The sequence below is a fragment of the Acinonyx jubatus genome, chromosome B4 (genome assembly GCF_027475565.1).
Source record: "Acinonyx jubatus isolate Ajub_Pintada_27869175 chromosome B4, VMU_Ajub_asm_v1.0, whole genome shotgun sequence".
Taxonomy (NCBI): domain Eukaryota; kingdom Metazoa; phylum Chordata; class Mammalia; order Carnivora; family Felidae; genus Acinonyx; species Acinonyx jubatus.
Genome location: NC_069387.1, coordinates 125,222,649 through 125,244,792, shown reverse-complemented (window position 1 = coordinate 125,244,792; position 22,144 = coordinate 125,222,649). Strand labels below are relative to the sequence as shown.

General features: G+C 46.4%; 2 protein-coding genes across 3 annotated transcripts in view; one reads left to right on the top strand and one right to left on the bottom strand.

The window, feature by feature from the left end:
• The window catches only part of TIMP3 (TIMP metallopeptidase inhibitor 3), a 58,844-nt gene extending 55,355 nt beyond the window's left edge, over window positions 1-3,489 (bottom strand). Inside the window, exon 1 of the mRNA XM_015068842.3 lies at window positions 3,067-3,489. Within this exon, the coding sequence (XP_014924328.1) occupies window positions 3,067-3,187 (121 nt within the window). The 5' untranslated portion in view covers window positions 3,188-3,489. The remainder of the gene's footprint in view (window positions 1-3,066) is intronic.
• The window catches only part of SYN3 (synapsin III), a 464,763-nt gene that overhangs the window by 214,560 nt on the left and 228,059 nt on the right, over window positions 1-22,144 (top strand). The gene's annotated exons all lie outside the window — the stretch shown is intronic.

Here is a 22,144-nt window from a genome sequence, read left to right as displayed (position 1 = left end):
GCAGCGGGCCCCCAAGCTGAGCCTCACTCTTGAATTCCCAACAGTCTCAGGAGGCAGGCCCCCAACACTCTATGGCACAGCCCCATTCCTCTATGCAAAGGAGGCTGGAGAGAAGGGCTTGGCATTCTGAAGCAAAATTCTCTCTCTCTATTGCCCGCCTCCTGCAGAAACCACACACACACACACACACACACACACACACACACACACCAATTTTCAGAAGGCTCTTGGCACTGCCTGCCCCTTCCTGAGCTGGACTGAGCTGCTGGAGCAGGATCTAGCCAGCCAAGGCTGCCTTCTTCATTCCCAGCCCCCTCCTCTCCCTCCTCCAGAGTCAAGGTTTTGTCAGGAGTTTCAGGGGCAATGACTGGTGGGGAGGGGGCCACAGACATCCTGGCTGCTGCCAAGTCCTTTTCTTTCCCCCACAGTATGTTTTATAAGCCAGCATGTAGTTTATTCTTCTCCTAAACACTTCACTAGGGTGCAGGGCCTGGAGTTGCCATAGAAACACCTTTTAACGCCTCCCCACCCAGAAAGCAGTGCCAATCCCCAGGGTTTGGGGGGAGAAAGGCAAAAAGAGACACCTGTGGATGAGGAGAAAAGAGAGGGAAGACCATGGGGGGTTCTTTAGACAGGGCCAAGTCAGGCATGCGGCGCCCTTTGCCCGGCAACATGGCAGCCGGCCACAAAGAGAAAACAGTCAGGAAGGTTCTGGAAGAGGAAGCTGGTGGTCTGGCTTGAGCGTCTTTAATGGGCTACAGCGTTGATTAGTGGGGTCGTAAGGGTCAAGAAGGATGGGGAGCTTCTACACATCTCCTTCACTGAGAGGACAGGCAGAGCTGCAACCCAGACTGGAAACCAGAAAGGCCACAAGCAAGAAAAAACTGGGAGCCACCTACTGGACACCGGCAGAGTAGTGTAAGGCAGTGGAGGTCAACAAGCAAGCAGCCCACATCCACACCTCCCATTTTTAAAAGCATTATCTCATCCCCACCACTAGTGCAGTGCACCAAAGCTAGGCAGGACGATTTGGAGTGGTGCCAGCATATCGAAGATTTTTTGTTTCTTTTTTATTTTTGCTACCACAATGTTCTGGTATGTGGGTACTTCCTGGCAACTTAGCCTTTTCTCTGGGCAGTTTTTTGAGGGAGGAGATTTCTTGAAGAAATCCAGAGGAATCACAAGAAACTTTCTGCACCAGCCTGGACCCACAGCAGGAAATCTAAACAATAAACAGAGTCCATCAGCGCAGCCATTAAAAGCAGGGTCTCCTTGCTGCTCTTTCCACTGTTTTCTGGTGAACTTGCAGGGTGAAAACCCAAAAGCCAAGGGCAAGGGGGAGGCATGAGGTTCCCCTCTCCCTGCACACCAAAAAATCCAAGTGAACGCACCCAAACCATTGTCAAGCAGAAGAGGACGCCCTGACTCCACCTGTCAGCCTCCTGGACTCCTCACTAACCCAAACCAGACCCCACCAGCGGCAGCAAGAGTGGCTTCCAACACTACCCAGGTGGGAATGTCACCAAAGGGGTGAGGATGGAGGAGGGACAGGCCAAGTGGAATTTGGGTGGGGGCGGTCAGAGGAGAAAGAGGAAAACCTTCCAGGTCTCAGGCAGCCCGAAAGAATCCTTCAGGCAATCCACAAACCAAGGGGCCAGCCAGATTCCCCGGGGAATGGGAAGGGTGCACAGCATGGGCCCCAGGAAACTCTAACAAGGGTGACCCCAGGTCACATAAACACCCACGCCTGCCAACTGGACTGACCTTCTGGTCACCACAGCCACCTCCCTGACTTCTCCTAGGCTCAGCGGGGCCCACCAGCAGTGCCCCTCCCAACTCTAGCTGCCTCCCTTGCCAGGCTCCTGTCTCCTCCCCCTCCGCCCCTGCAGCACACTTGTGGAGGCCCTCACCCAGGACCCAGTGGAAAATTTTCCTTCTTCTTTATGACTTAAAACACACACGCTCCATTCTTCACCTCTGAATCGACACAGGCAGAGGGCAGCTAGACTGTGCCCCACCCCATCCCAGCTCAAATACACACACACACACACACACACACACACACACACAGCAGGGGCCACTGGACTTGCATGCTTTATGAGCTGGAAAGGAGAGGAGAGATGTTTTCCAGCTGCTACTCCACCTCTGGCCATCCAAACACAAGTGTCCCAAAACACTCCCAAACAAGTTCTCCCAGGACACTCGAAAGGCCCTGGATAGAAACTGGTTCTACTTCTTACTGAGTCTCTAACCAAGACACTAACTCCAGTTTGGAATCATCTCCATGATGTGACCCTTGGCATCTTTGTTCTTTTGGTGACAAATCTGTTTCCCACTGCTCCTTCTCCCCCTCCCCACACACAGTCAAGGGGGAAAAAAATAGCCTTCCTGTGAATTCTCACAGCTATGTGATAAGTGATCCCTCACACACGCCGCCTCCTGCTTGCTATCAACACTCTCAAATACAGTTCCTCCAGGGAAGGGTCAACCCCACAGCTTTCGTCTCATTTTCCCCCCTTAAATCCACTCAAACTTGGCAGTCCAAGAAGCTCGGTTAGCAGTTGCTTGGGAAGTGGGAGACTGCGTTGGGTCTCAGTGAAAGGAATGAACTTCATGGGTGCAGGAGAAAATGCAAACTCAGAAAACTTCAAGATTCTCCTGCAACTTTGTGCACATGGCTGGCAACTTTTTTTCAAACTATTGAACATCCCAATACTTTAGTTGGTTGGCATTCCAAGTTTTAGGAATCCTTTCCCACCCTTCTCCCCCAGCACTGCCTCTCGTGATAGTGAAAAGGGAAATGTTCCAGATGTCAAAAGGACCAACAGGAGAGCAAAGGCTGCAAGGGGTTCCCTCAGCCACCGCGGGTTTTCTCTGCAGGGCATCTGCGCCTTCAGCCGTGCCAGGTCCTCCGACCGAAGAAACTGGGTTTTGCCACCCCACCCCAAGCTGAGGCAGAGAAAAGGAGCCGGGCTCGCCATGCCACTCGGAGCTGCGCCGGGGTCAGGACTGCAGCGCGAGAGCGGGCACCGCGGGGGCTCTGGCGGGGACACCCGGAGCGCTTACCGATGTCAGAGTTGCAGAAGGCGTCCTGGGGGTGGCTGGGCGAGCATGTGCACGCCTCGGCGCCCCAGTGCCCCAGGCTCCAGCTGCCCAGGAGCACGACTAGCCCGAGCCAGGGAGTCATCGCCGCTGCCGCTGCTGAGGCTGCTGCTCGCCTCTCCAAAGTTGAAGCGCGCGCCGCTGGAGGGGCCGCTGCAGCCCGAGCTCGCCTGCCCGGCCGTGCGGGGCAACTTTGACCTCGGGCGCGCTGCCCTCGGAGTGCCCACCGCACGGGATGGGGTGCAGCGAGGCTGCCTCGGAGCTGGCGCACGACTCTGCGGGCCGGCGGTCTCTCCGCGAAGGAGCAGGAGCTGGGGCGGAGCAGAAGGAGGAGAAGCCGTCTGAGCGCCCGCCCGCTGCCCGCTCTGCGCCGCTGCCGGGCGGCCGAGTGATATAGCGCGGGTCCCCCGGGCACCCCCTCTCGGGCACGCGGGGCCCGCCCCCACCGACCAATGGCAGAGCCGCATTACCTCATCGGCCCTCCGAAGGGGGCGGGGCCGGGGGCGCGGGCCGACGGGGCGGGGCCGCCCCGGACCGTTCAGATCCTTATAGGGAATAATGCGGCTGTGGGCACAGGAGTGGGTGAACCGGAACGCGCTCGGGACCTACGCTTCGCGGAGGGGCCCCAGGAGTGGCGCTCGCGTGTCCCATCTCTCTGGTACCCTGACCACACACCCACCTTTCTCTCTGCGCACTTCTGATCCAAACCACGGTCGACTGCCACCAACCCGTCCTCGGGTCAGAGGCGGTCCTGGCCTTGGAGACCCTGACTGCGCCTGGTGGAAAGGCTAAGGAAAAAGGCCAAATTCTCCGCCTTCTCTGGAGAGAGCAGGGTCAGAGGGGAAAGAGCCAGCTGACGACCTACGCCCCCACCCCCGACTTTCCTGGATGTGAGGAAGCCATCTGCCCTTTGGAGCTGGCTATAATGGACTGTGGTTTCTCCAGGCTCACCCAGAGTAAACCGTGAAGGCATTCAACAAACACTGTTCTGGATGTTGTAATGAACAAAACAGATTCCTTGCTTGCATGAAAGTTGCAGGCAATGCATCAGTGAATTCACGAATGCATTGGGTAATGTTCTATGGTGATAGTACCATGAAGAAACAAAACTTAGTAATGGGTTAGAAATCACTGGGGAGGGCACCGCTTTCTATGTGCCAGTAAGAGAAGGTATCTCTAAGGAGGTGACGTTCTAGCTAAGATGTGAGCAGGGAAAAAGGAGTGGGAGGAACTCCTGTGGAAATCTGGGAGGAGAGAACACCAGTCAGGGAGAACAGCAAGTGCAAAGGCCCTGAGTTTATTTGAAAAGCAGTGAGTAGAAAGGGCAGGAGGAATGGTAACCCCACCAAGGCCAGACAAGTCTCCATCCTTCAGAAAGGAATTTGGGGGTGAACTGATCCCACCCTGCAGTAACACCAGATTCTGGAGAGCTATCCAGGATCCTAGACTACTAGCTGTAATGGATAATTGCCGATAACTAATACTATAACTATCCTGATTATTGAGTAACATCTTGATTCTGCCTTACATTTTCCATGCCACACCTCATTATATCTCACAAAATTTCTTTTAGATAGGAAAAGCACAAAGTATTATTGACACTTTCCAGATGAGGAAACTGGCACAGAACGGTGGCATGACTTGGCAACCAGCCAGGAACTCAGTTCATTCATTTGCACCAAAAGAAAGGCTTGATTTACCTGGACTTCAGCAGTAACTAGCTGTCACCACGCAGATGCCCTTTTGCAGCTGGAGTTTTCTATCTTTCTCTTCGTGCTCCCTCTCTCCCTTTCTCTCCTAACTCATTCTGTTTAGAAAGACACTTGAATGTTTTGGCTATAGAAATGTTGAAAATTTGGAACAAAATAAGGACCGGGAATACTCCTCAGAAATGCAAGTTCAACTTCTTTCTCAGAAACCCTATTACATCTCAGAGAAGTGATATTGGGATGACAGAAGCAGAAAATTTCATTGAAAATGGTATTTCCAAGAACATTTTTTAAACTCCTTCATCCCCTCCCCCTTAAGAATTGTAGCTATAAAGAAAGAATTAAGTTTTCTACATTTTTCTGCCTTATCCCCTCCCCAGCTTTTAAGCCCCTTCCCACCTTAACTCTAGCCATGGTCTGGCCCAGATAGATCTTTCCCCTCTTTCAATGTTTACCTCAGCACTTGGCTTACAGTTTCATGGAATATAATTGTATCATTTCCCCCAAGCACACTAAAATATTTTGAGACCTGAGATATTTGGCCACACTGTTTTTTAGCCCTCTGAACACAATAGGGTCCCAGGAGACTTGGATGGGGGTATGGCCAGCAGCCCATTGAGTCTGGAGCAATGGACACTCCAGAGTCCACTCCAAGGATCCAGGTTGAATAAGGGCATACTTGGTGGGATTTGAGAGTTTTACTTAACCTTGCATGATGCCAGTCATGTGGAAGGTTTTAGAAGCCTTTCCAGACCAAGTCCACTTTGGATAAGCATCTTATGTGATAAAGGCCCTCTCTTCTCTTTTTTTTTCTTGTCACTTTACGGTTTTGTCCAAAATGCCAATATTTTCTCCAACGGAAGGCTTCCCTCAAACACGAGTATCAGGCAGGTAACTTTGGTTGAACTTCAAGCAGTAGGTTCCTTATAGGAACAATCTGAAGCATTTGATTATGGCAGCTACTTAATTATGTAAGCACCAGGAGTAATCTGATTGTTTTTCCAGATGAAAGGTAATGAAATTGCCTTTTGGTTTATTTCCTCCTGCTCCCTATCCTAAGCTGGTTCACACAGCCTTTGGAGTTCAGCTTCCCTTTCAGTCAGGAAGTTGCCCATAATGTCGAACTCCAGGGGACTCCCCTCAGCCTACCCATGAGAATTCAGCTCAGTCCTCTCCCTGAGGAAGAGGTGCCTTACTGCTAGGGTCAGCCCCGTCAGCAAGCAGACCTCACAGGCATCAATCTGGATATCATGGTGTCCATAGACCTACATAATAATATGTAAGAATTACTTTTTCAAGACTGTTTTATAAGCTAGATGGAGTGGACCTGTGGCTGGTGGTAACAATGACCATACCGGCTCACCTACTTTCTCTTGACAGCAAAGAACAGTGATAGATTTGTAAACCTTGAAAGAACTGCAGAAGTCTCGAAATCTCTCTGGCCTATCCTCAAACTTACCAAGCTTACCTGATATCCCCTTTCCTGGAACTTTTCCAGGGAAAGTGGGTCCACGTCCACCCCCTTTATATCAAGTTACAGGATGCTGGAATCTATGAGAAGTCTCTCACAGACATTTAGAGGTCCTATAAAAGGACCCAAGAGACTATCCATCCTAATTTTATAGGTGGGGAAGGTAAGGTGATTCAGACAGGTGAAAAAACCGCCCAACCTATCACGGTCAGCTAGTGGCACAGCCAGAATTGGGTTGCAGCTGCCTAATTCCTTACCTGGCTCTCTCCCACACACTCATGGGTCTCAGTTCCCCCAATCTGCAGCACATGACCTAATGCTTACACCCTAGTCATCGGAACTCCAACCACTCGTGGTCCTGAATCTGCATTTCAGATCTGTAGATGAGTTTCTTTCAGAGTCTCAGAGACTCTTTGCACAGTCTGTAACATGTGGAGAATTCCTCCTGCCACGTGCACTGGCTAAATGGTTCTCTATTATGATAATAATCATCTCTGAGCCAATCAGAATGCATACCGCTCTGTTCTCCCCAGAGGTTTATGTCTTGTGTGTTTATTTTTTCCCCTTTCTGTATTATTATTTAATACTCTTTGAAAACATTCCAAAAATATTACTGCAAAGAAATGCATGAAACTTTATTTCTGGGGGACAAAGAGAGGCTGGGTGGAAGAAAAAAAAAAGCAAATGATGTGAGATTGGTTCCAAAAGTCACTACAGAAGGACAGGTGTGTGTGTGGACAAGTCACGTCACCTGTCCAGACCTCAGTTTGTGTGTTTATTGGATGAGAGCTGTAACTTAATGGTCCCCAAGGTCCCCCTTGGCTCAAAAAGTCTAAGATCTCTTGGGAAACTCTCAAGGACAAGGAAGGGAAGATAGATCTTGCCATTTAAACAGGTTTGAGACAAATCAAATGTGCCCAAGACTGAAGCACAACCATCAATCTCTCAGTCAACACTTATTGAGTTCCTATTCTGTGCTCTCCTTCAAGACTCAGGCTGAAAACAAAGATGGTGATGGTGAAGTCATAGGAGAGACCGACGCTCTTGTTTCTGACAGGGCCCCGTGTAAACTACTTGTTTATCTGTCTGTTTACCTCTTAGATGTTAAGCATGAAAAGGTCAGGAAATATGTCTCTTATTGTCTCTATACCTTATTTTCAAAATTCATTGAACCACTGTTGCAGTTGAAATGTCACCTCCTCCAGAAAGCCTTCTGTAATCTCCTCTCCCCAGTCTTCATCAATCAAGTGCAGTGTATCCCCACAGCACCCTGTGCTTTCTTTCACACCACTTAGCTGACTACAGTGTGATTGTTTACCATCTGTTTCCCATCCAGGATAGAGGAAGCCCCTTGAAGACAGTGTTAGTAACCAAGACGTCAGCAAGTATTGGTTGAATGAGTCAAAATGCTTGGCCCCACCAACCCCTTCCCACTTTTCAGATAGGCAGGTGGTAGCTCCTTGGAGAGTTCACAGAGCCCTATCCCTCCGGCCAGTGCTAGGGGGCGCTGTAGGCCAGAGAACACCCATTCCATAAACCCGCAGTCTCTGCCAGTCTCTGAGAAGGCGGGAGAGGCAGTTCCACACTAGTCACCCACTTTGAGTGGGTGAAGCTAACCCCTCCTGTCTGCAAGGGCCACAAAGCTGTCAGTCAGCATCCCGTCTGGGTCCGCAGCTGCCCTGCTCCTCCACCCCCGAGCTGACCACATGTCAACCCAAGGGAGATGTGCTCTCAGAAAGCTACATACTTGTGAATCACGGGTTTGGAGAGATCGGGAAGATCTGGGAACACAGCAGACAATGCCACGATCCCACTCTCTCAGGGCAAAGCTAGCCTCTGAAAATTAAACCGGGAGAAGGTGCTGACAAGACATGTGTCGTTTCTGTTGCCTCATAGGGAAACACCTCTTTTCTTCCCTTCCCTTTCCCCTCTAGACCCTAGCCACAGTGCCTTCCTCCAAACCCACAGACCTCATCTGAAAGTCATTACATTCAAAATAGCCTTTTCCAAGCAACAGACAGCCCGGTCCACCCATCACCATGAGCCCTGGCCAGACCCTCAGTGGGGTTGCTGCCCAGCACTGGGAATTATGAACCTGAGATGGTAAGCACTTCTGGTTCTCTGTGTCTGGCACCGGCCGGGAGTAAACACCTTTTCTTATTTCCATCTGGAGCCAATTTCATGGCAGTAAAGTTGCACAGCGCCTCTTACCCCCGCTCCCCACTAGTCCTGTCATGGAGCGAAGACCCCCTCAGTAAGAGTCTCTGACTGCATTCACCTGAATCCTCAGCTTTTCACATTTCTTTCCACCCCCAGCTACTCCAGGGATTTTTAAGCCAGAAAACACATGTGTGCTATAGAGACATTTTGTGCCCCATGTTTTCTGGTGGTGAGAGCTGGGGAACAGAGTTAATATTCTAGCTCTTGCTTTTAAAAATTATTTTTTATTTTTTTGAAATGACTATGTGCTTACTCGGTCAATTATTTCTGTGAAAGGTAATATTAAGTGGAGGGAGACCTTCTCCTCCTCGACCCTGTCTTAATGTCTTCCTTATGCCAGTGGAGTTCATGTGTTTTTCCTTTAAAAATGAGTAGCTCCTTTGTGGTTTCTTTGAAGGTTGCATGTGCAGCTTCACAGAGAAGACGCATGTGAGTGTCTCTGCCGGGTTCTCTCACGGCTTGGAGGGAATGGGGTGGACATATGGCCTGTCTTCTGTCTGACGGGGCTGGAGATTCAATTTCTGGAAAGGCACTTGAGCTCTCCTCAGCAGAACCTGCTAGAACTGAAAACGACCCATCCTGTGTGGCGGGGAGGCTCCAAAGAGCATTTGACGCTATTGACCACATCCTTCTTCAAACTTGGCTGCTGAGACTCCAGTCTCTCTGGGTTTTCGATTTCCACCTCTCCAACTGTACCTTTCTCAGTCTTCTTGGCAGACCCTTTGGACTCTTCTTGTCACTAAAATGTAGGTGTTTCCCAATTTTCTGTCCCTGGCTGCCTTCCCTTCCCTTTTAGCCTCCACGCTCTCCCTGGCTAACTCTCCCCCCCTGGTTTTAGCTACCACTCTGCTGTGTGCACAGGAGTGGACACTGCAAGCAGCAATATCCCTCTGAGTTTCAGTCTATATCCAGCTTCCCCCTTGGATAATTTCATTTGGAGGTCCCGTCACCTCCTCAGACTCCACTGTCTTTCCCCTGCTATGTTACCCATCGCTGCTAAGGGCACCACCTTTAACCAAGTCCTATAAATTCTCACTCCACATATCTCTTCTTACACTCTCTTTCTCCCCATGCCCACCATTTCTGCCTTGGATCAGGCCTATATAGATTCTTTCCTGACAATTTCAATAGTTGCATAATTGGTCACCCTCTCTAGAGTCTTTCTCTGTCAAATGCAACTTATGCCCTGCTGCTTGTGTAAAGTTTTTCTAATATAAATCTGAAATCATGATGTCCTTTGCTTAAAATGATTATTTGTTTCCATGGCTTAAACTCCAAAAGAAAGGCATACAAGGCCCTCTGCTGTGATCTGACTCTTCCCAGGGCCCCAGAGTGGAAAACCATTCTGTAGAACACAGTGTGATTGCAACAGCAGACCCTGCTAGCTTATCTCTCCAAACCTATGCCCTCATTCCCATCTTCCAACCCAACATGAAGTTCCAGCTATCCATTTCCTGCCTCTGAGCTTATTCACACTATACTCTTTGCCTGGAATCCACCTTCCACTAATGTTTTCCTCCACCCTTCTCCATCTCTTCTGTAAGGATTCTCTTATCTTTCAGGATTCAACTAGAGTCACCACCGCATGGATGTTTTTCTGAGTCTCTCTTCCTGAACAGAATTGACCACCCCTCCTTGGCCTCTCCTCCCTCATTCCTTTCCCAGATTTACCCAATGATTCCCACACTCTGTTGCCCCTAGTGGTTAATATGTCTTTCTCTCAAAAACCTAGCACAGAATCTGCATAAGCACTTACTAAATATTGAAAGAATAAACTAACCATTGAATGGCAGGGAAACAAAGAGGGAGGTGATCAGAATATTTCCTTTACAAACTTACCATTACAGAGGTTCTGGAATGTAGCTTCTTAAATACAGAAACTCAATTAGATTCAGTTCCCAGACTTGATCAGTCCCAGGGATACTATGATTCATAAGAGACCAGTAAGCCGGTCACAATTCCATTGTCTTTGCTTCCAATGAAATATTTAATTGTGACATAGGTTAGTACATTTATATCAATGTGCCCCCCATGTTTTCCTCCTTAGAACCATAGAGAGCTTTGTGTGAGGCTAGTTTCTCATCAGAATGTTGCTTTGGTGTATATGGAGTCAGAACACAGGGACTGAGGTCGTCATAAGTAAAGTCTTTCAGTTGAAATGCTGTAGAACTCTCCTGACCGAGGCAAAGGCTTTTCTAAGAGAGTAATGTTGCTCACAGTCACTAGCAAGAGCCCCTCTAATAGCAATGCCGGATACACACTGCCAACTTTGGACTCTTCGGTCTTCCCATTTCTCTGCTCCAAACAGGCCACTCTTCTCTTCTTTCACCCAGACTTTTTTCTTCACTGGGAATATTATAATCCATTTGGTTTCTGTGTTTTAGATTACAGTCACCACCAATGATTACCTTCAGGTCAACTAGTTTGGGTTCTAGATTTTGAATGCTTCCTTTACTGTGTGTTAATTTGCTACCACAGATGTCCAAGCACTTGTGTGGTGTGTGAATTTATGGCTTCAGAGCTCAGTAGACAGATAGCCTTCTTTCCAAGTTGTGGGCGGACTCTTCATTATCATTGCTCCACCAACAGCCTCTATTTGCCTCACAACTTGTTTGTCCCAGTGTGATTATCAATTCTTTGGAAGAAAGGAACAAGATTGTCCCCTTCCATCCCTGCTTCCTTCAGATATTCCCCCAGATATTGACTAAGCGTCCACTGCTACATGGTAGGCGCTAGAGATCTGACAGTGAGCAAGGAGTGCCCTCAAGGAATTCCCAGTCTAGTGGGAGAGATAGACATGAAAACAATAGTGGCTTGTACAAACTACAACAGGAGGATCAAGGGTGCCAGGAGGTCATAGCACTGGGTAACCCAACGAGGGAGTGGGAAGGATGTCTGAGAACCCATATCATGGTAAGAGCTAGGAGAGAACTGTAGGTCACCAAATCCAACCCTCTCGTTTTACAGATATAGAAAAAGGCCCAAAGAGGTGGGCTTTTATATGATCACATGGGATTATTGGCAAAGGCGAGACAAGAAATCAGACTCTTTAGTACTTCATCGTCCTCCCATCAATCTAGGCTTCTCTAATTTAATGTAAACAATTATTTCCCTGCCCTGTAACACACATCAACCTTGAGTTGGTAAGCTGAGAAAGATTTCTAAGATAAGAAAAAGGGAAAGGGACTCACATTAGTTGTGTACCAACCATGTACAATTAATTTCCAATCAAGTATTGTCTTCAATCTTCACAACCCTTAATAATAGGTACTATTTTATTTTATGTCTGTTTTATAGTTAAGAAAACTAAGGCAAAAACATTAACTAAAAAAAATATGCACGCCTATGTTCATTGCCACATTATTTACAATAGTCAAGATGTGTAAACAACCTAAGTATCCAATGAGGGATGAATGGATAAATTAATTGTGGTGTATATATATGATGGAATATTATTCAGCTGTAAACAAGAAAGAAATCTTGCCATTTGCGACAACACGAATGGACCTTGAGGGTATTATGCTGAGTGAAACAAGTCAGAGAAAGGCACCTAACCATATGATCTCTCTTATATGTGGAAGCTAAAAACAAACAAACAAAACGAAACAAAACAGCTCATAGGTACAGGTAATGGCACATAGATATTGGGGGATGGGAAAATGGGTAAGAGGGGTCAAAAGGTAAAAGGAAAGAAATCTGAGACTCAGAGAAGTTAAATTGCACGTCTAATTTCTTTCAAGCAAGGAAGAAGCAGAGATGTGATTCAGACCCAGATATCTCTTTCAAAACCATTAGTATTTCTGGAGACTGAAAGTCACTATACCCTTAGGGTCATCAGGATATTGGAAGTGCTAGTGATTACCTCTTTGTCTCTTGGGTTCTCTTTGAGGGCTCAGAGCTCTTGATCATTGTTGGAACCAAACAGAGGGAGTCACAGGACCTCCCACCAAGGACCAGAAAGGGAGCTTTATCAGCAGGCAGGTGAGGTGCATCCCTTGTTTTTCCTGGTTAGCAGTGGAGAGAAGGCAAGAGCTATCAGAGAGCAGGCAATTTCTGGGAGCGTAGGTGTGCCTTTCCTTACTCAGGATTTGGATGGATGCCACAGGGGCATTACATTTGTATTACAAAGAAAGGGACCACAATCCAGAAGCAAGCTGATAGAATACTGATCAGTACTTTTTTTTGTTTTGTTTTGTTTTGTTTTGTTTTAAACTTATTTATTGTTAGCATATGGTGCAACAATGATTTCAGGAGTAGATTCCTTTTTTTTTTTTTTAATATATGAAATTTATTGTCAAATTGGTTTCCATACAACACCCAGTGCTCATCCCAAAAGGTGCCCTCCTCAATACCCATCACCCACCCTCTCCTCCCTCCCACCCCCCATCAACCCTCAGTTTGTTCTCAGTTCTCAACAGTCTCTTATGCTTTGGCTCTCTCCCACTCTAACCTCTTTTTTTTTTTTCCTTCCCCTCCCCCATGGGTTCCTGTTAAGTTTCTCAGGATCCACATAAGAGTGAAACCATATGGTATCTGTCTTTCTCTGTATGGCTTATTTCACTTAGCATCACACTCTCCAGTTCCATCCACGTTGCTACAAAAGGCCATATTTCATTTTTTCTCATTGCCACGTAGTATTCCATTGTGTATATAAACCGCAATTTCTTTATCCATTCATCAGTTGATGGACATTTAGGCTCTTTCCATAATTTGGCTATTGTTGAGAGTGCTGCTATGAACATTGGGGTACAAGTGCCCCTATGCATCAGTACTCCTGTGTCCCTTGGATAAATTCCTAGCAGTGCTATTGCTGGGTCATGGGGTAGGTCTATTTTTAATTTTCTGAGGAACCTCCACACTGCTTTCCAGAGCGGCTGCACCAATTTGCATTCCCACCAACAGTGTAAGAGGGTTCCCGTTTCTCCACATCCTCTCCAGCATGATCAGTACATTTTTAACAGCTATTGAATATGGCTTCGTTTCCTCTTGAAATTTCAAGCATGAGATTGAGTCAATGTACCAGGTTTTTCTTCTAGTTCTGCAACACAAAATATCTGGGTGACTATGAGTAAACCAATGAACCCCTTTTCTTCAAATGTAAAACCAAGGGGTTGGACTTTATGATCTCTCAAAACTTCCCAGTGGAGTATTTTGGAAGGAGACTGACAAAGGAGTCAAGGACCAAGGCCTGTGACATCAGTAAAACTGGGTTTTAATCCCTTCACTTTTTCACTATGACCTTGAACAAGTTTCTTATCTTTGCTGAGCCTCAGATGTCTAGTGGTAAAATGGAGGAGAGGTTCATACCTCATTGGATTTTCTTAAGGATCAAAGGTATGGTGAGTGAGGCACTTGGCTCAGTGCCTGGCACATAATAAATTCTCACTGAGAACCTGTATGTACCAGGGTGTGGCCCTGTAGGTATAGAGGTGAATGAGGCCTCTACCTTCCAGCAGCATATAGTCTAATGATCTGTGTTGATTAAGGATGAACATAATCCCTTATCCCCTTTGACCATGTAAGTAATACCCAAAGAAGGGTTGGGGTAAAAGGAAGAGGAAAACAAAACAAAACATTGATAATAATTGTTAATTCTTATAGCTACTAGGTGCCAGATGTTATCTTAAGCAGGTTGCATATATTAATTCATACAAAAACTGTGAGGTAGATGGAATTATCCTCACCATCCGTGTTTTCTTCGGATTTGGAAACAAAGATACAGAGAGCTTATGTAACTTGCCCAGGATGACATGGTCAAGATGCTGCAGTGCTGGGTTCGATGCCAGAGCCCATGCTCTCAACCACCCTGCTAGCCTCCCTCGTCCCGGAGAAGGGGAGCTCGCAGAAAGTAACAAGGATGCAAAAGGCAGATGCCCATGCCTGTCACCAGTGGGTCTTCTTTCCCAGAACGCCTTGTGCCCTCAGATCAAGGAATGTGAGAACATGAATCAGATGTGGCCCCTATCGGAGGAAAGACTCAGTGAGGGCAGCGAGCACCTTGCGGGCCCTCCTGGAGTGTAATACTCAATAGGTTCAGTGTGATTTCCAGCCCTCAGGAAGAGCACTGAAGCTAGTGAATCAGACCCCTTGTTCAAGTCCCATCTTGTCCATCTACTAAGTTTCTCTCTAGCTTATAGTTATTCTCTAAAAAGGGAAGACAAACATCTAATTTGCAGAGGTATTTTCAAGGATTAAGTAATAACTAACATTGAGCACTTCTTACGTGCCAGGCCCTGTTCTATTTACTTTAGAGATATAAATCTATTTAATTGTGCCAACTGTACAACACAGGGGCTGTCATTATCATGCCCATTTTACAGAAAGGAAAGCTGAGGCACAGAGAGGTTCAGTAACTTGGCCAAGACCACACAATTAGTAAGTGGTGGAACCAGAATCCGAAGTTCAGTGTTAGACTCTGTGCTTCTCACCACCTTTCTGGACTCTGATGGACGGTCAGAAACATTTTGTAAACACTAAATGGTATTGTTGCTCAATTCTCATGTCTGTGTCTTAGGTCTTTGTCCATGCTGTTTCCTTGCCCTGGAGTGCCTTTCTTCCTCTCACCTGGCTGCCTCTTACTTGTACAGAGGGGTAAAGAGAGGGCTTCTGATGCCAGCCTGCTGGAGCTGGCTCACACTGGCCTATGAGCGCCTGGTTGTTAGGTTTTCTAGGAATTTTCGAGTCTGTTATTAAACACAGCCATTATTAAGAATTTAATTATTTTAACATATAATCAAATTGTATTAATAATGTGGTAGTGAATACGTGGAACTCATCACTTCCTAGTGACTTCATTACATCATATTCTCACCTGTGGTCTTGAGGGTCTCTCCAGCTATTGTGTCTGTGTGGGGGGGTATTGTATCATGGTGTGCTGCTACTCGTTCTTCCCAACTCTGCACTCAGTGACGTCACACTGGTAACTTAACGTTGGCCATAATGGGAGTATTTATACCACAGCATTCAGGAGATGGCACCAATCAGGCTTCTTCTCCTGGACAGCTAGGTGGTAAATACTCACCCACATGCCACTGCCATTTCTCGACTGAGATCTTGGACAAGTGATCTTCCCAAGCCTCAATTTTCTTATCTAATAAAGTAATGACAGCATTAGTACATTAGCGTATCTCACAAAGTTGTGAGGAGCAAACAAGACGATACATGAAAAGGATTTAGCAGAATGCCTGGCATAGAGTCAGCCATCAATGCATGGCCACTGTCAGTATTAATATTAAGACAACGTTATTAGGAGGTATCATCTCCTACACATAGCTTTTCCTTCCACCCAAGCTGGGTGAGCTCTGACTTGATAGTTACCACACTACATTAGGTTGTCTGTTTCTGTAGCATTTTCCCTCTTCAGAAAGTGAGCTAATGACAGAGGCTAATTGAGTTTTCTGAGCACTTACCACAATGCCTGACACTCAGTAGGTCTGTCTGTTTCTGTAGCATTTTCCCTCTTCAGAAAGTGAGCTAATGACAGAGGCTAATTGAGTTTTCTGAGCACTTACCACAATGCCTGACACTCAGTAGGTCCTCAGTAAACTGTTAGATTAAATTTTGAGGAAAGAAAGAGTTCAGTAGTGTCAAAAAAGATCACTAAAAGTCAAAATTAGGGAGGCACCTGGGTGGTTAAGCACCCAACTTTCACTCAGGTTGTGAGCTCACGGTTTGTGAGCTTGAGACCCGCGTCAGGCTCTGTGCTGCTGATAGGTCATAGCCTGGAGCCTGCTTCAGATTCTGTGTCTCCCTTGCTGTACCCCTCCCCCATTCATGCTCTGTCTCTCTGTCTCTGTCAAAGTGAATAAACATTTAAAAAAATTTGAAAAACAATAAATAATAAAAAATTGAAGTCAGCATTAGGAAACTTGGAAGCTTCTCTAATCACATTACAAACTTTTAAGAAGTTCTCCATATCCAAGCATCAGTGGAGTATTCTGTTTGGGGTTCATGCCTTGGAGTACCTTGTAATGAGACCATTTTGGAATTTCCAAAACTAAAAGCCCCCTACTTGGTGCCCAGACAGACCCACCGCACACTGAACTGTGTTTTACAATGAAGTTCTCAGTGTGTGTGATATGGAGCCCCTATGACAGTCTCAGTGTGTCAGTAGGGATGTGACCAGTAACTTTCCAAAGCACTTGAAGGTAGCTGGAACTGCTTCTGCCTCAAGTATTTAAGAGAAAAAAAAGATCTTGATGTCACATCAACAAACTCTGAAAGAGATTGCACATACCTGGAGTGCTTTTCAAGGCCTGGGAGCCAGTGATTGGAGGCAATTTCAGGGGGAAAGGAGGGGAGAGGCTGAAGGCATGTTGAAAAATCATTTTTTGTCTGTTGTTCCTTTGTGTGAACCGGTTGCTGGCTTATGCAACGCCCAGTAATTAAAATGGCTGGAATGCTTTGCATTTTTACAGCAACGTGAAGGCGGCTCGGAAGCCTGCAGCTAGAGCCAGATGGAGGGGGGCCCAGTGATCCTACCCTGGCTGCCCCTTGGCTTGGCAGAGGTGGCTGGCATCTGCCTTGGGGTGGAGAGGGTGGCAGGGAGGAGGGAGGAAGTCAAGCACTTAGGAGTAGCTCCCACTACTCTCCCCCTCCCCTTGGCAGGTGCATCCAGGTGCACTGCCTCTAGAATGAAGATATTCACTGGCCACCCACCTTCTAGAAGTCCATAATGATTAGTGGTGCTGCCTAGGAATGATAAACAATGATAAAGCTTTCTTTCTTAAATGTCTACACTGTGCCAGGTCCTGCACTAACAACATTGCATACATTATCTGCCTTCACACACACACAAAATCAGATCATGTCATTCTTCTGCTTAAAAGATCCCTAGTGCATTTAAAATGAATTCTAAATGCCTCACCCTTGCACGCTCAGTGTGCTACAGTCCCTGCCATCACGGCCCTTATATCCCCCGCTCTCCCTCAAGCTTACCGTGTTCCCGTCACGCTGGGAACATGCTTTCACCAAGCTGATCTCACTCCCTTCTCCAGGGCTGCCCTAGACCCTTCCCTAGACCTTCCTCATGTCTTGCCAACACCGGTTTCTTCTTATTCAGCTTCCAGCTTAAATGTTTGTCAGCTTCTCAGAGACTTCTGCCATAGCTTCAGTAGCACACCCATCCCCAGTCACTCCTGGCTCCCATCGTGAAAATTTTTCAGATTTTTTTTTTCAGTACTTATCACTATCTGGAAAACCCTCGTTTGTTTTTATGTGTTTTCACTGCATTTTCAACTAGAATGGAAGGTCCTTGAGGGCAGAGCCCTCATCTATTTTGTCCAGTCCTATATCTGTAACACCTAGATCAGTGTCTAATAAATATCTGTCGAGATAGTAGATCTTTACAACAACCCAGAAAGCCAGACGTCACTGTCCTCATCTTCCAGATGCAAAAACTGAAGCTCAGGAGGTTAAGTCACTTGCCCAAGGTTATCCCATAGGAATCGATGTCACCAAGGTCTAACTCCGAAATCCCTGTTTTAGGGTAAGTATGCACAACCTTCCCCCATGGACATCTACTTTAGAAAATAGTGGAAAGATGGTGTATTTCAAGAGAAGGAACCAGGACTCAAGGCTAACTATTAGCCCTTTAGTAGTATAATGAAGGTGGCACCAAGAAATAAGAATGTAAGCACTTGATGGAAACCCACAACACTGGTGTTCTTCTAATCTCAGTTCTGCCACCTGTGTGACCTTAGATGAGTTAATTACCCTCTCTGGGTGCTTTTTTGGAATGTGCAGAGAATTTGTTCTTCTGCTTCCCCAGGGGACAATTACATGACAGTAAATGTCCCTCTCCTGTCCTGGGATGGAGAGGCTGGTGTGTTGTATGGATCACTAGAGCAGAAGCCATACCTTGGGGGAAGGACGCTTTCCCTGACCATGGGCATGAGCTGGCCTGGGGGTAACTTCAGGAGTAAGCAGCTGGATTGAGAAGTTGGCTTTTAAAGCCTTGGGGAGTATTAGAGGATGGGCAGGCAGGGTTAAATGATGATGTCATCACCACTCCTATCACTATTCAAGCATCGTCTCCCTGAGAAAGCCTGACTGCCCAGCCTGGCCTTTTAGGTCCCAAAGTCTGCCCCAACATAACCCCCACCCTGACTTTGTTCTCACTAAGCAGGATCTGTACCTTCCTCATCATGATACAAATTGCATCTTCTTCCCACCATTGGCTTTTTTTTTAAAGTTTATTTATTTATTTTGAGGGAGAGAGAGAGAGAATCCCTAGCAGGCTCCATACTCAGCACAGAGCCAGATGTGGGGATTGATCTCATGAACCACGAGATCATGACCTGAGCTGAAATCAAGAGTCAGACGCTTAACTGACTGAACCACCCAGGGACCCCTACTATTGGCTCTAAAAATTTTTTAATCCTTATTTATTTTTGGAAGAGAGAGAGAGAGAATGAGAGAGAGAGAGAGAATGCAAACAGAAGAAGGCAGAGAGAGAGGGAGACACAGAATCCGAAGCAGGCTCCAGGCTCTGAGCTGTCTGCACAGAACCCAACATGGGGCTCGAATTCATGAACCATGAGATCATGACCTTAGCCGAAGTTGGACGACTAACCAACTGAGCCACCCAGGCACCCTGACCCACCATTGGCATTTTAAAAGGCATTTTATTTTGATGTAATTCCAATTTACAGAAAAGTTGCAAGAATACTTCAAAGAATTACCAGATACCTTTCACCCAGATTCCTCATTCATTAACATATACTGCATTTCCACTTTCCCTACTTCATTTCTCCCTCCTTTTTCTCCCTCTCTCTCTCTCTCTCACACACACACACACGCACACACACACACACATACACACACACACACACACACACACATAACTTAAGAGTAAGCTGCAGACTTGATGCCTTTTTACCTCTGAATATTTCAGCTTTCATTCCATAAAGGCAAGGCCACCATCGGCTTTGGAAATGCAGAGCAGCTCAGTCCCTAGGGCTTGCATTCCAAACCCCAACTCTGCCTGTTACTAACTGTATGCATTTACGCAGAAGATTTCACTTCTCTTGACCTCAGCTTTCTCATCTATAAATTGGGGACACTAAGAGCGACTAACTCATAAGGCCAATGTGGGAATGAAATGAAATACCCCATTTTGAGGGCTCAGCACTGTACTTGGAACATGAAAAGTGCACAGTAAGTAAATGGGACTGTGTTTTGCTAGAATGCTGTCTTTCTTTCTTTTTTTTTCCTTCTTTGAAGTGGTTTGGATTCTTCTTGTACTTCTTCTCCTTCAGGCCAATTCTCATAGGAAAAAGCAAGACAGGTTCTATCATTTCATTCACCCCTTATTTACTAAGCACCCATGCTGGGTGTGCCCCTGTTCTGGGTGCTAAGATAGGGCAGGAAACAAGACAGATGTAGTCCCTGTACTTAGAGCCTGTCTCTGTGGCAGAGACAGAGAGTAGACATAGAAACAAATAGATGAACCATTTCAGTTGTAAGTGCAATGAAGAGAAAAACCGAGTGGGAGCAGGGAGCATCCAGGGAACTCCTTTGGTCAGGATAACCAGAGAAGACTTCTCAGATGAGGTAAAACTTCTACTAGATACTTTTCATCTAAGAAAGTGCCTTCTGGGAAGATGTCAGACACAATTCAATTGCTCAATAGATGTTTTCCTCATGATCAAGTTCATGGTGGGATGCATGAGAGTTAAATATTCCCATAAGAACATAATAATAGGAGCATGCCCTTCTCTACCACTTGTTTGGAGCCATGCACTTTCCATATATTATCCCCTCAGCCTTCCTGAACTCCTGGTGAAGCAGGTGTTGTTAGCCTCATTTAATAGATGAGGAAACTGAGGTTTAGAGAAGCAAGTTCATCTGCCCAAAAGCAAAGAGAAAGTAAGGAGGGGCCCTCTGACAGCACATAGCTCCAAAACTCCACAGTGTCAGCCTCTTACTACTCTCAAGTGAGAAAATGAAAGGTTTTAATTTGAGAAAAGAGTGCTGCACTAATGTTGGAAGGCATGATTCAACCCTGGCTTTTATTTATTTATGAGCAGTGGAGTCTTGGTATAAGCCTCCATAACACAAAGAGGCACTGTCTGGTCCCTCATGTCCCCTCCAGCTGTCACAGGGGAGTCCACCTTTTGTTCTTTTGTTTTGTTTTCTGTTTTTTTGTTTTGTTTTGTTTTAGTTCCTCTGACTCCTCTTTAAAGGAGAAAAGTTACACAAAGAGGGAGGAGAATTAGGAGGAAAACAGATGAGCTGCAGGTATCACCTGCCCCAGGTAATCACTCCTGGAGCCAGAAGGCGGGTTTGCCTTGGAGGGTGACGTGACTCCTCTACCTCATGACATCCAGCCCAGTATCTTCACAGTATAGGCTCAAGGCCTGCTCTTGTATGAACATGTACCTTTGTTCTCTTATGCAGTTAGAAAAGCCGTGAAGTTATTTCATGGCCACACCTCATGCAGCATGCAAATGATGCCCCCTGTGATATGCTGTTCTATTTCAGGACCCTATTTCAAGTAGGCCACTGACATATTAGAGGTTTCCAATGTAGAGTGAATGTGGAAGAACTACTGTTGTGACTAGTTGACTGCTTTAGTTGTCTGTTGCTGTACAACATTATCCCACATTTAGTGGCTTGTTTAAAATGACACTCATGGATTCAGGAGCCCAGGCCTGGCTTTGCCGGGTCCTCTGCAAGGTGGCAATCAAGATGTTAGCTGGGGCTGCAGTTTCATCTGGGACTCCACTGAGGAAGAATTCAGTTCGCAGTTTCTTTCAGGCTGTGGACTGGAATTCACCCTCAGGTCCCTGCCATGTGACTCTACAGGCAGCTTACTGTATGGCAACTTGCTTCTTCAAAGCCAGCAGTAAAGCATCTCCTCCCAAGATGGGCATTGCAGTCTTATACAATGTGGCCACATGGACATAATCACGTACATCCTGTCACCTTTGCCATATTCTGTTGGCAGAAAGCTTTTCATAGGCCCTGCCCACACTCGGGAGTGGGGAAGGATTATGCAAGAATGGGAATACCAGGAGGAGGGGATCATGGGAGCCACATTGGCTCACCCTCCAAACAGAGTGATCAGAATGTTGAAAGCCCTAGAAATCATGGAGTATGGAGAACAGTTAAGGCACTTGAAATGTTTAACCTAAGAAAGAGGAAAATAATATTAACAAACACTGAGGATTTTTCGTATATTGGTTCCCTTAGCCCTCATACAACCCTATAAGGTAGATACTATTATCATCCCCATTTTAAAGATTAAAAAACTGAGGCACAGGTAGTTCAAGCAACACCTCAAGGTGACACAGCTACTGAATAGTATTGCTGGGAGTTGAACCCAAGCAGCCTGCCTCTAGAGTTCATGTCTAGCGAGGACTGTCAGTCCTTAGAAGATGAGGTTGAGTTTCCCCCAAAAGACTCTAGGACCAAAGGCTAATAGCTATTAGGTGGTAGATTAGGGACTTATGATGATAAAGAGCAAGTAAAGCTGTGAGTTCAACACTTTTGTTTTCTTCTTCTTCTTCTTTTTGATGTAATCCACAAATGTTCAGAAAAATTCAGATTTTCAGCTTCTCCTGAAAAACCAGGGTCTGGGTCCACATTTCCAGGGCATAAGTAGCAGGTGCTGAGGAGTACCTATCCAGGTTAAACTAGG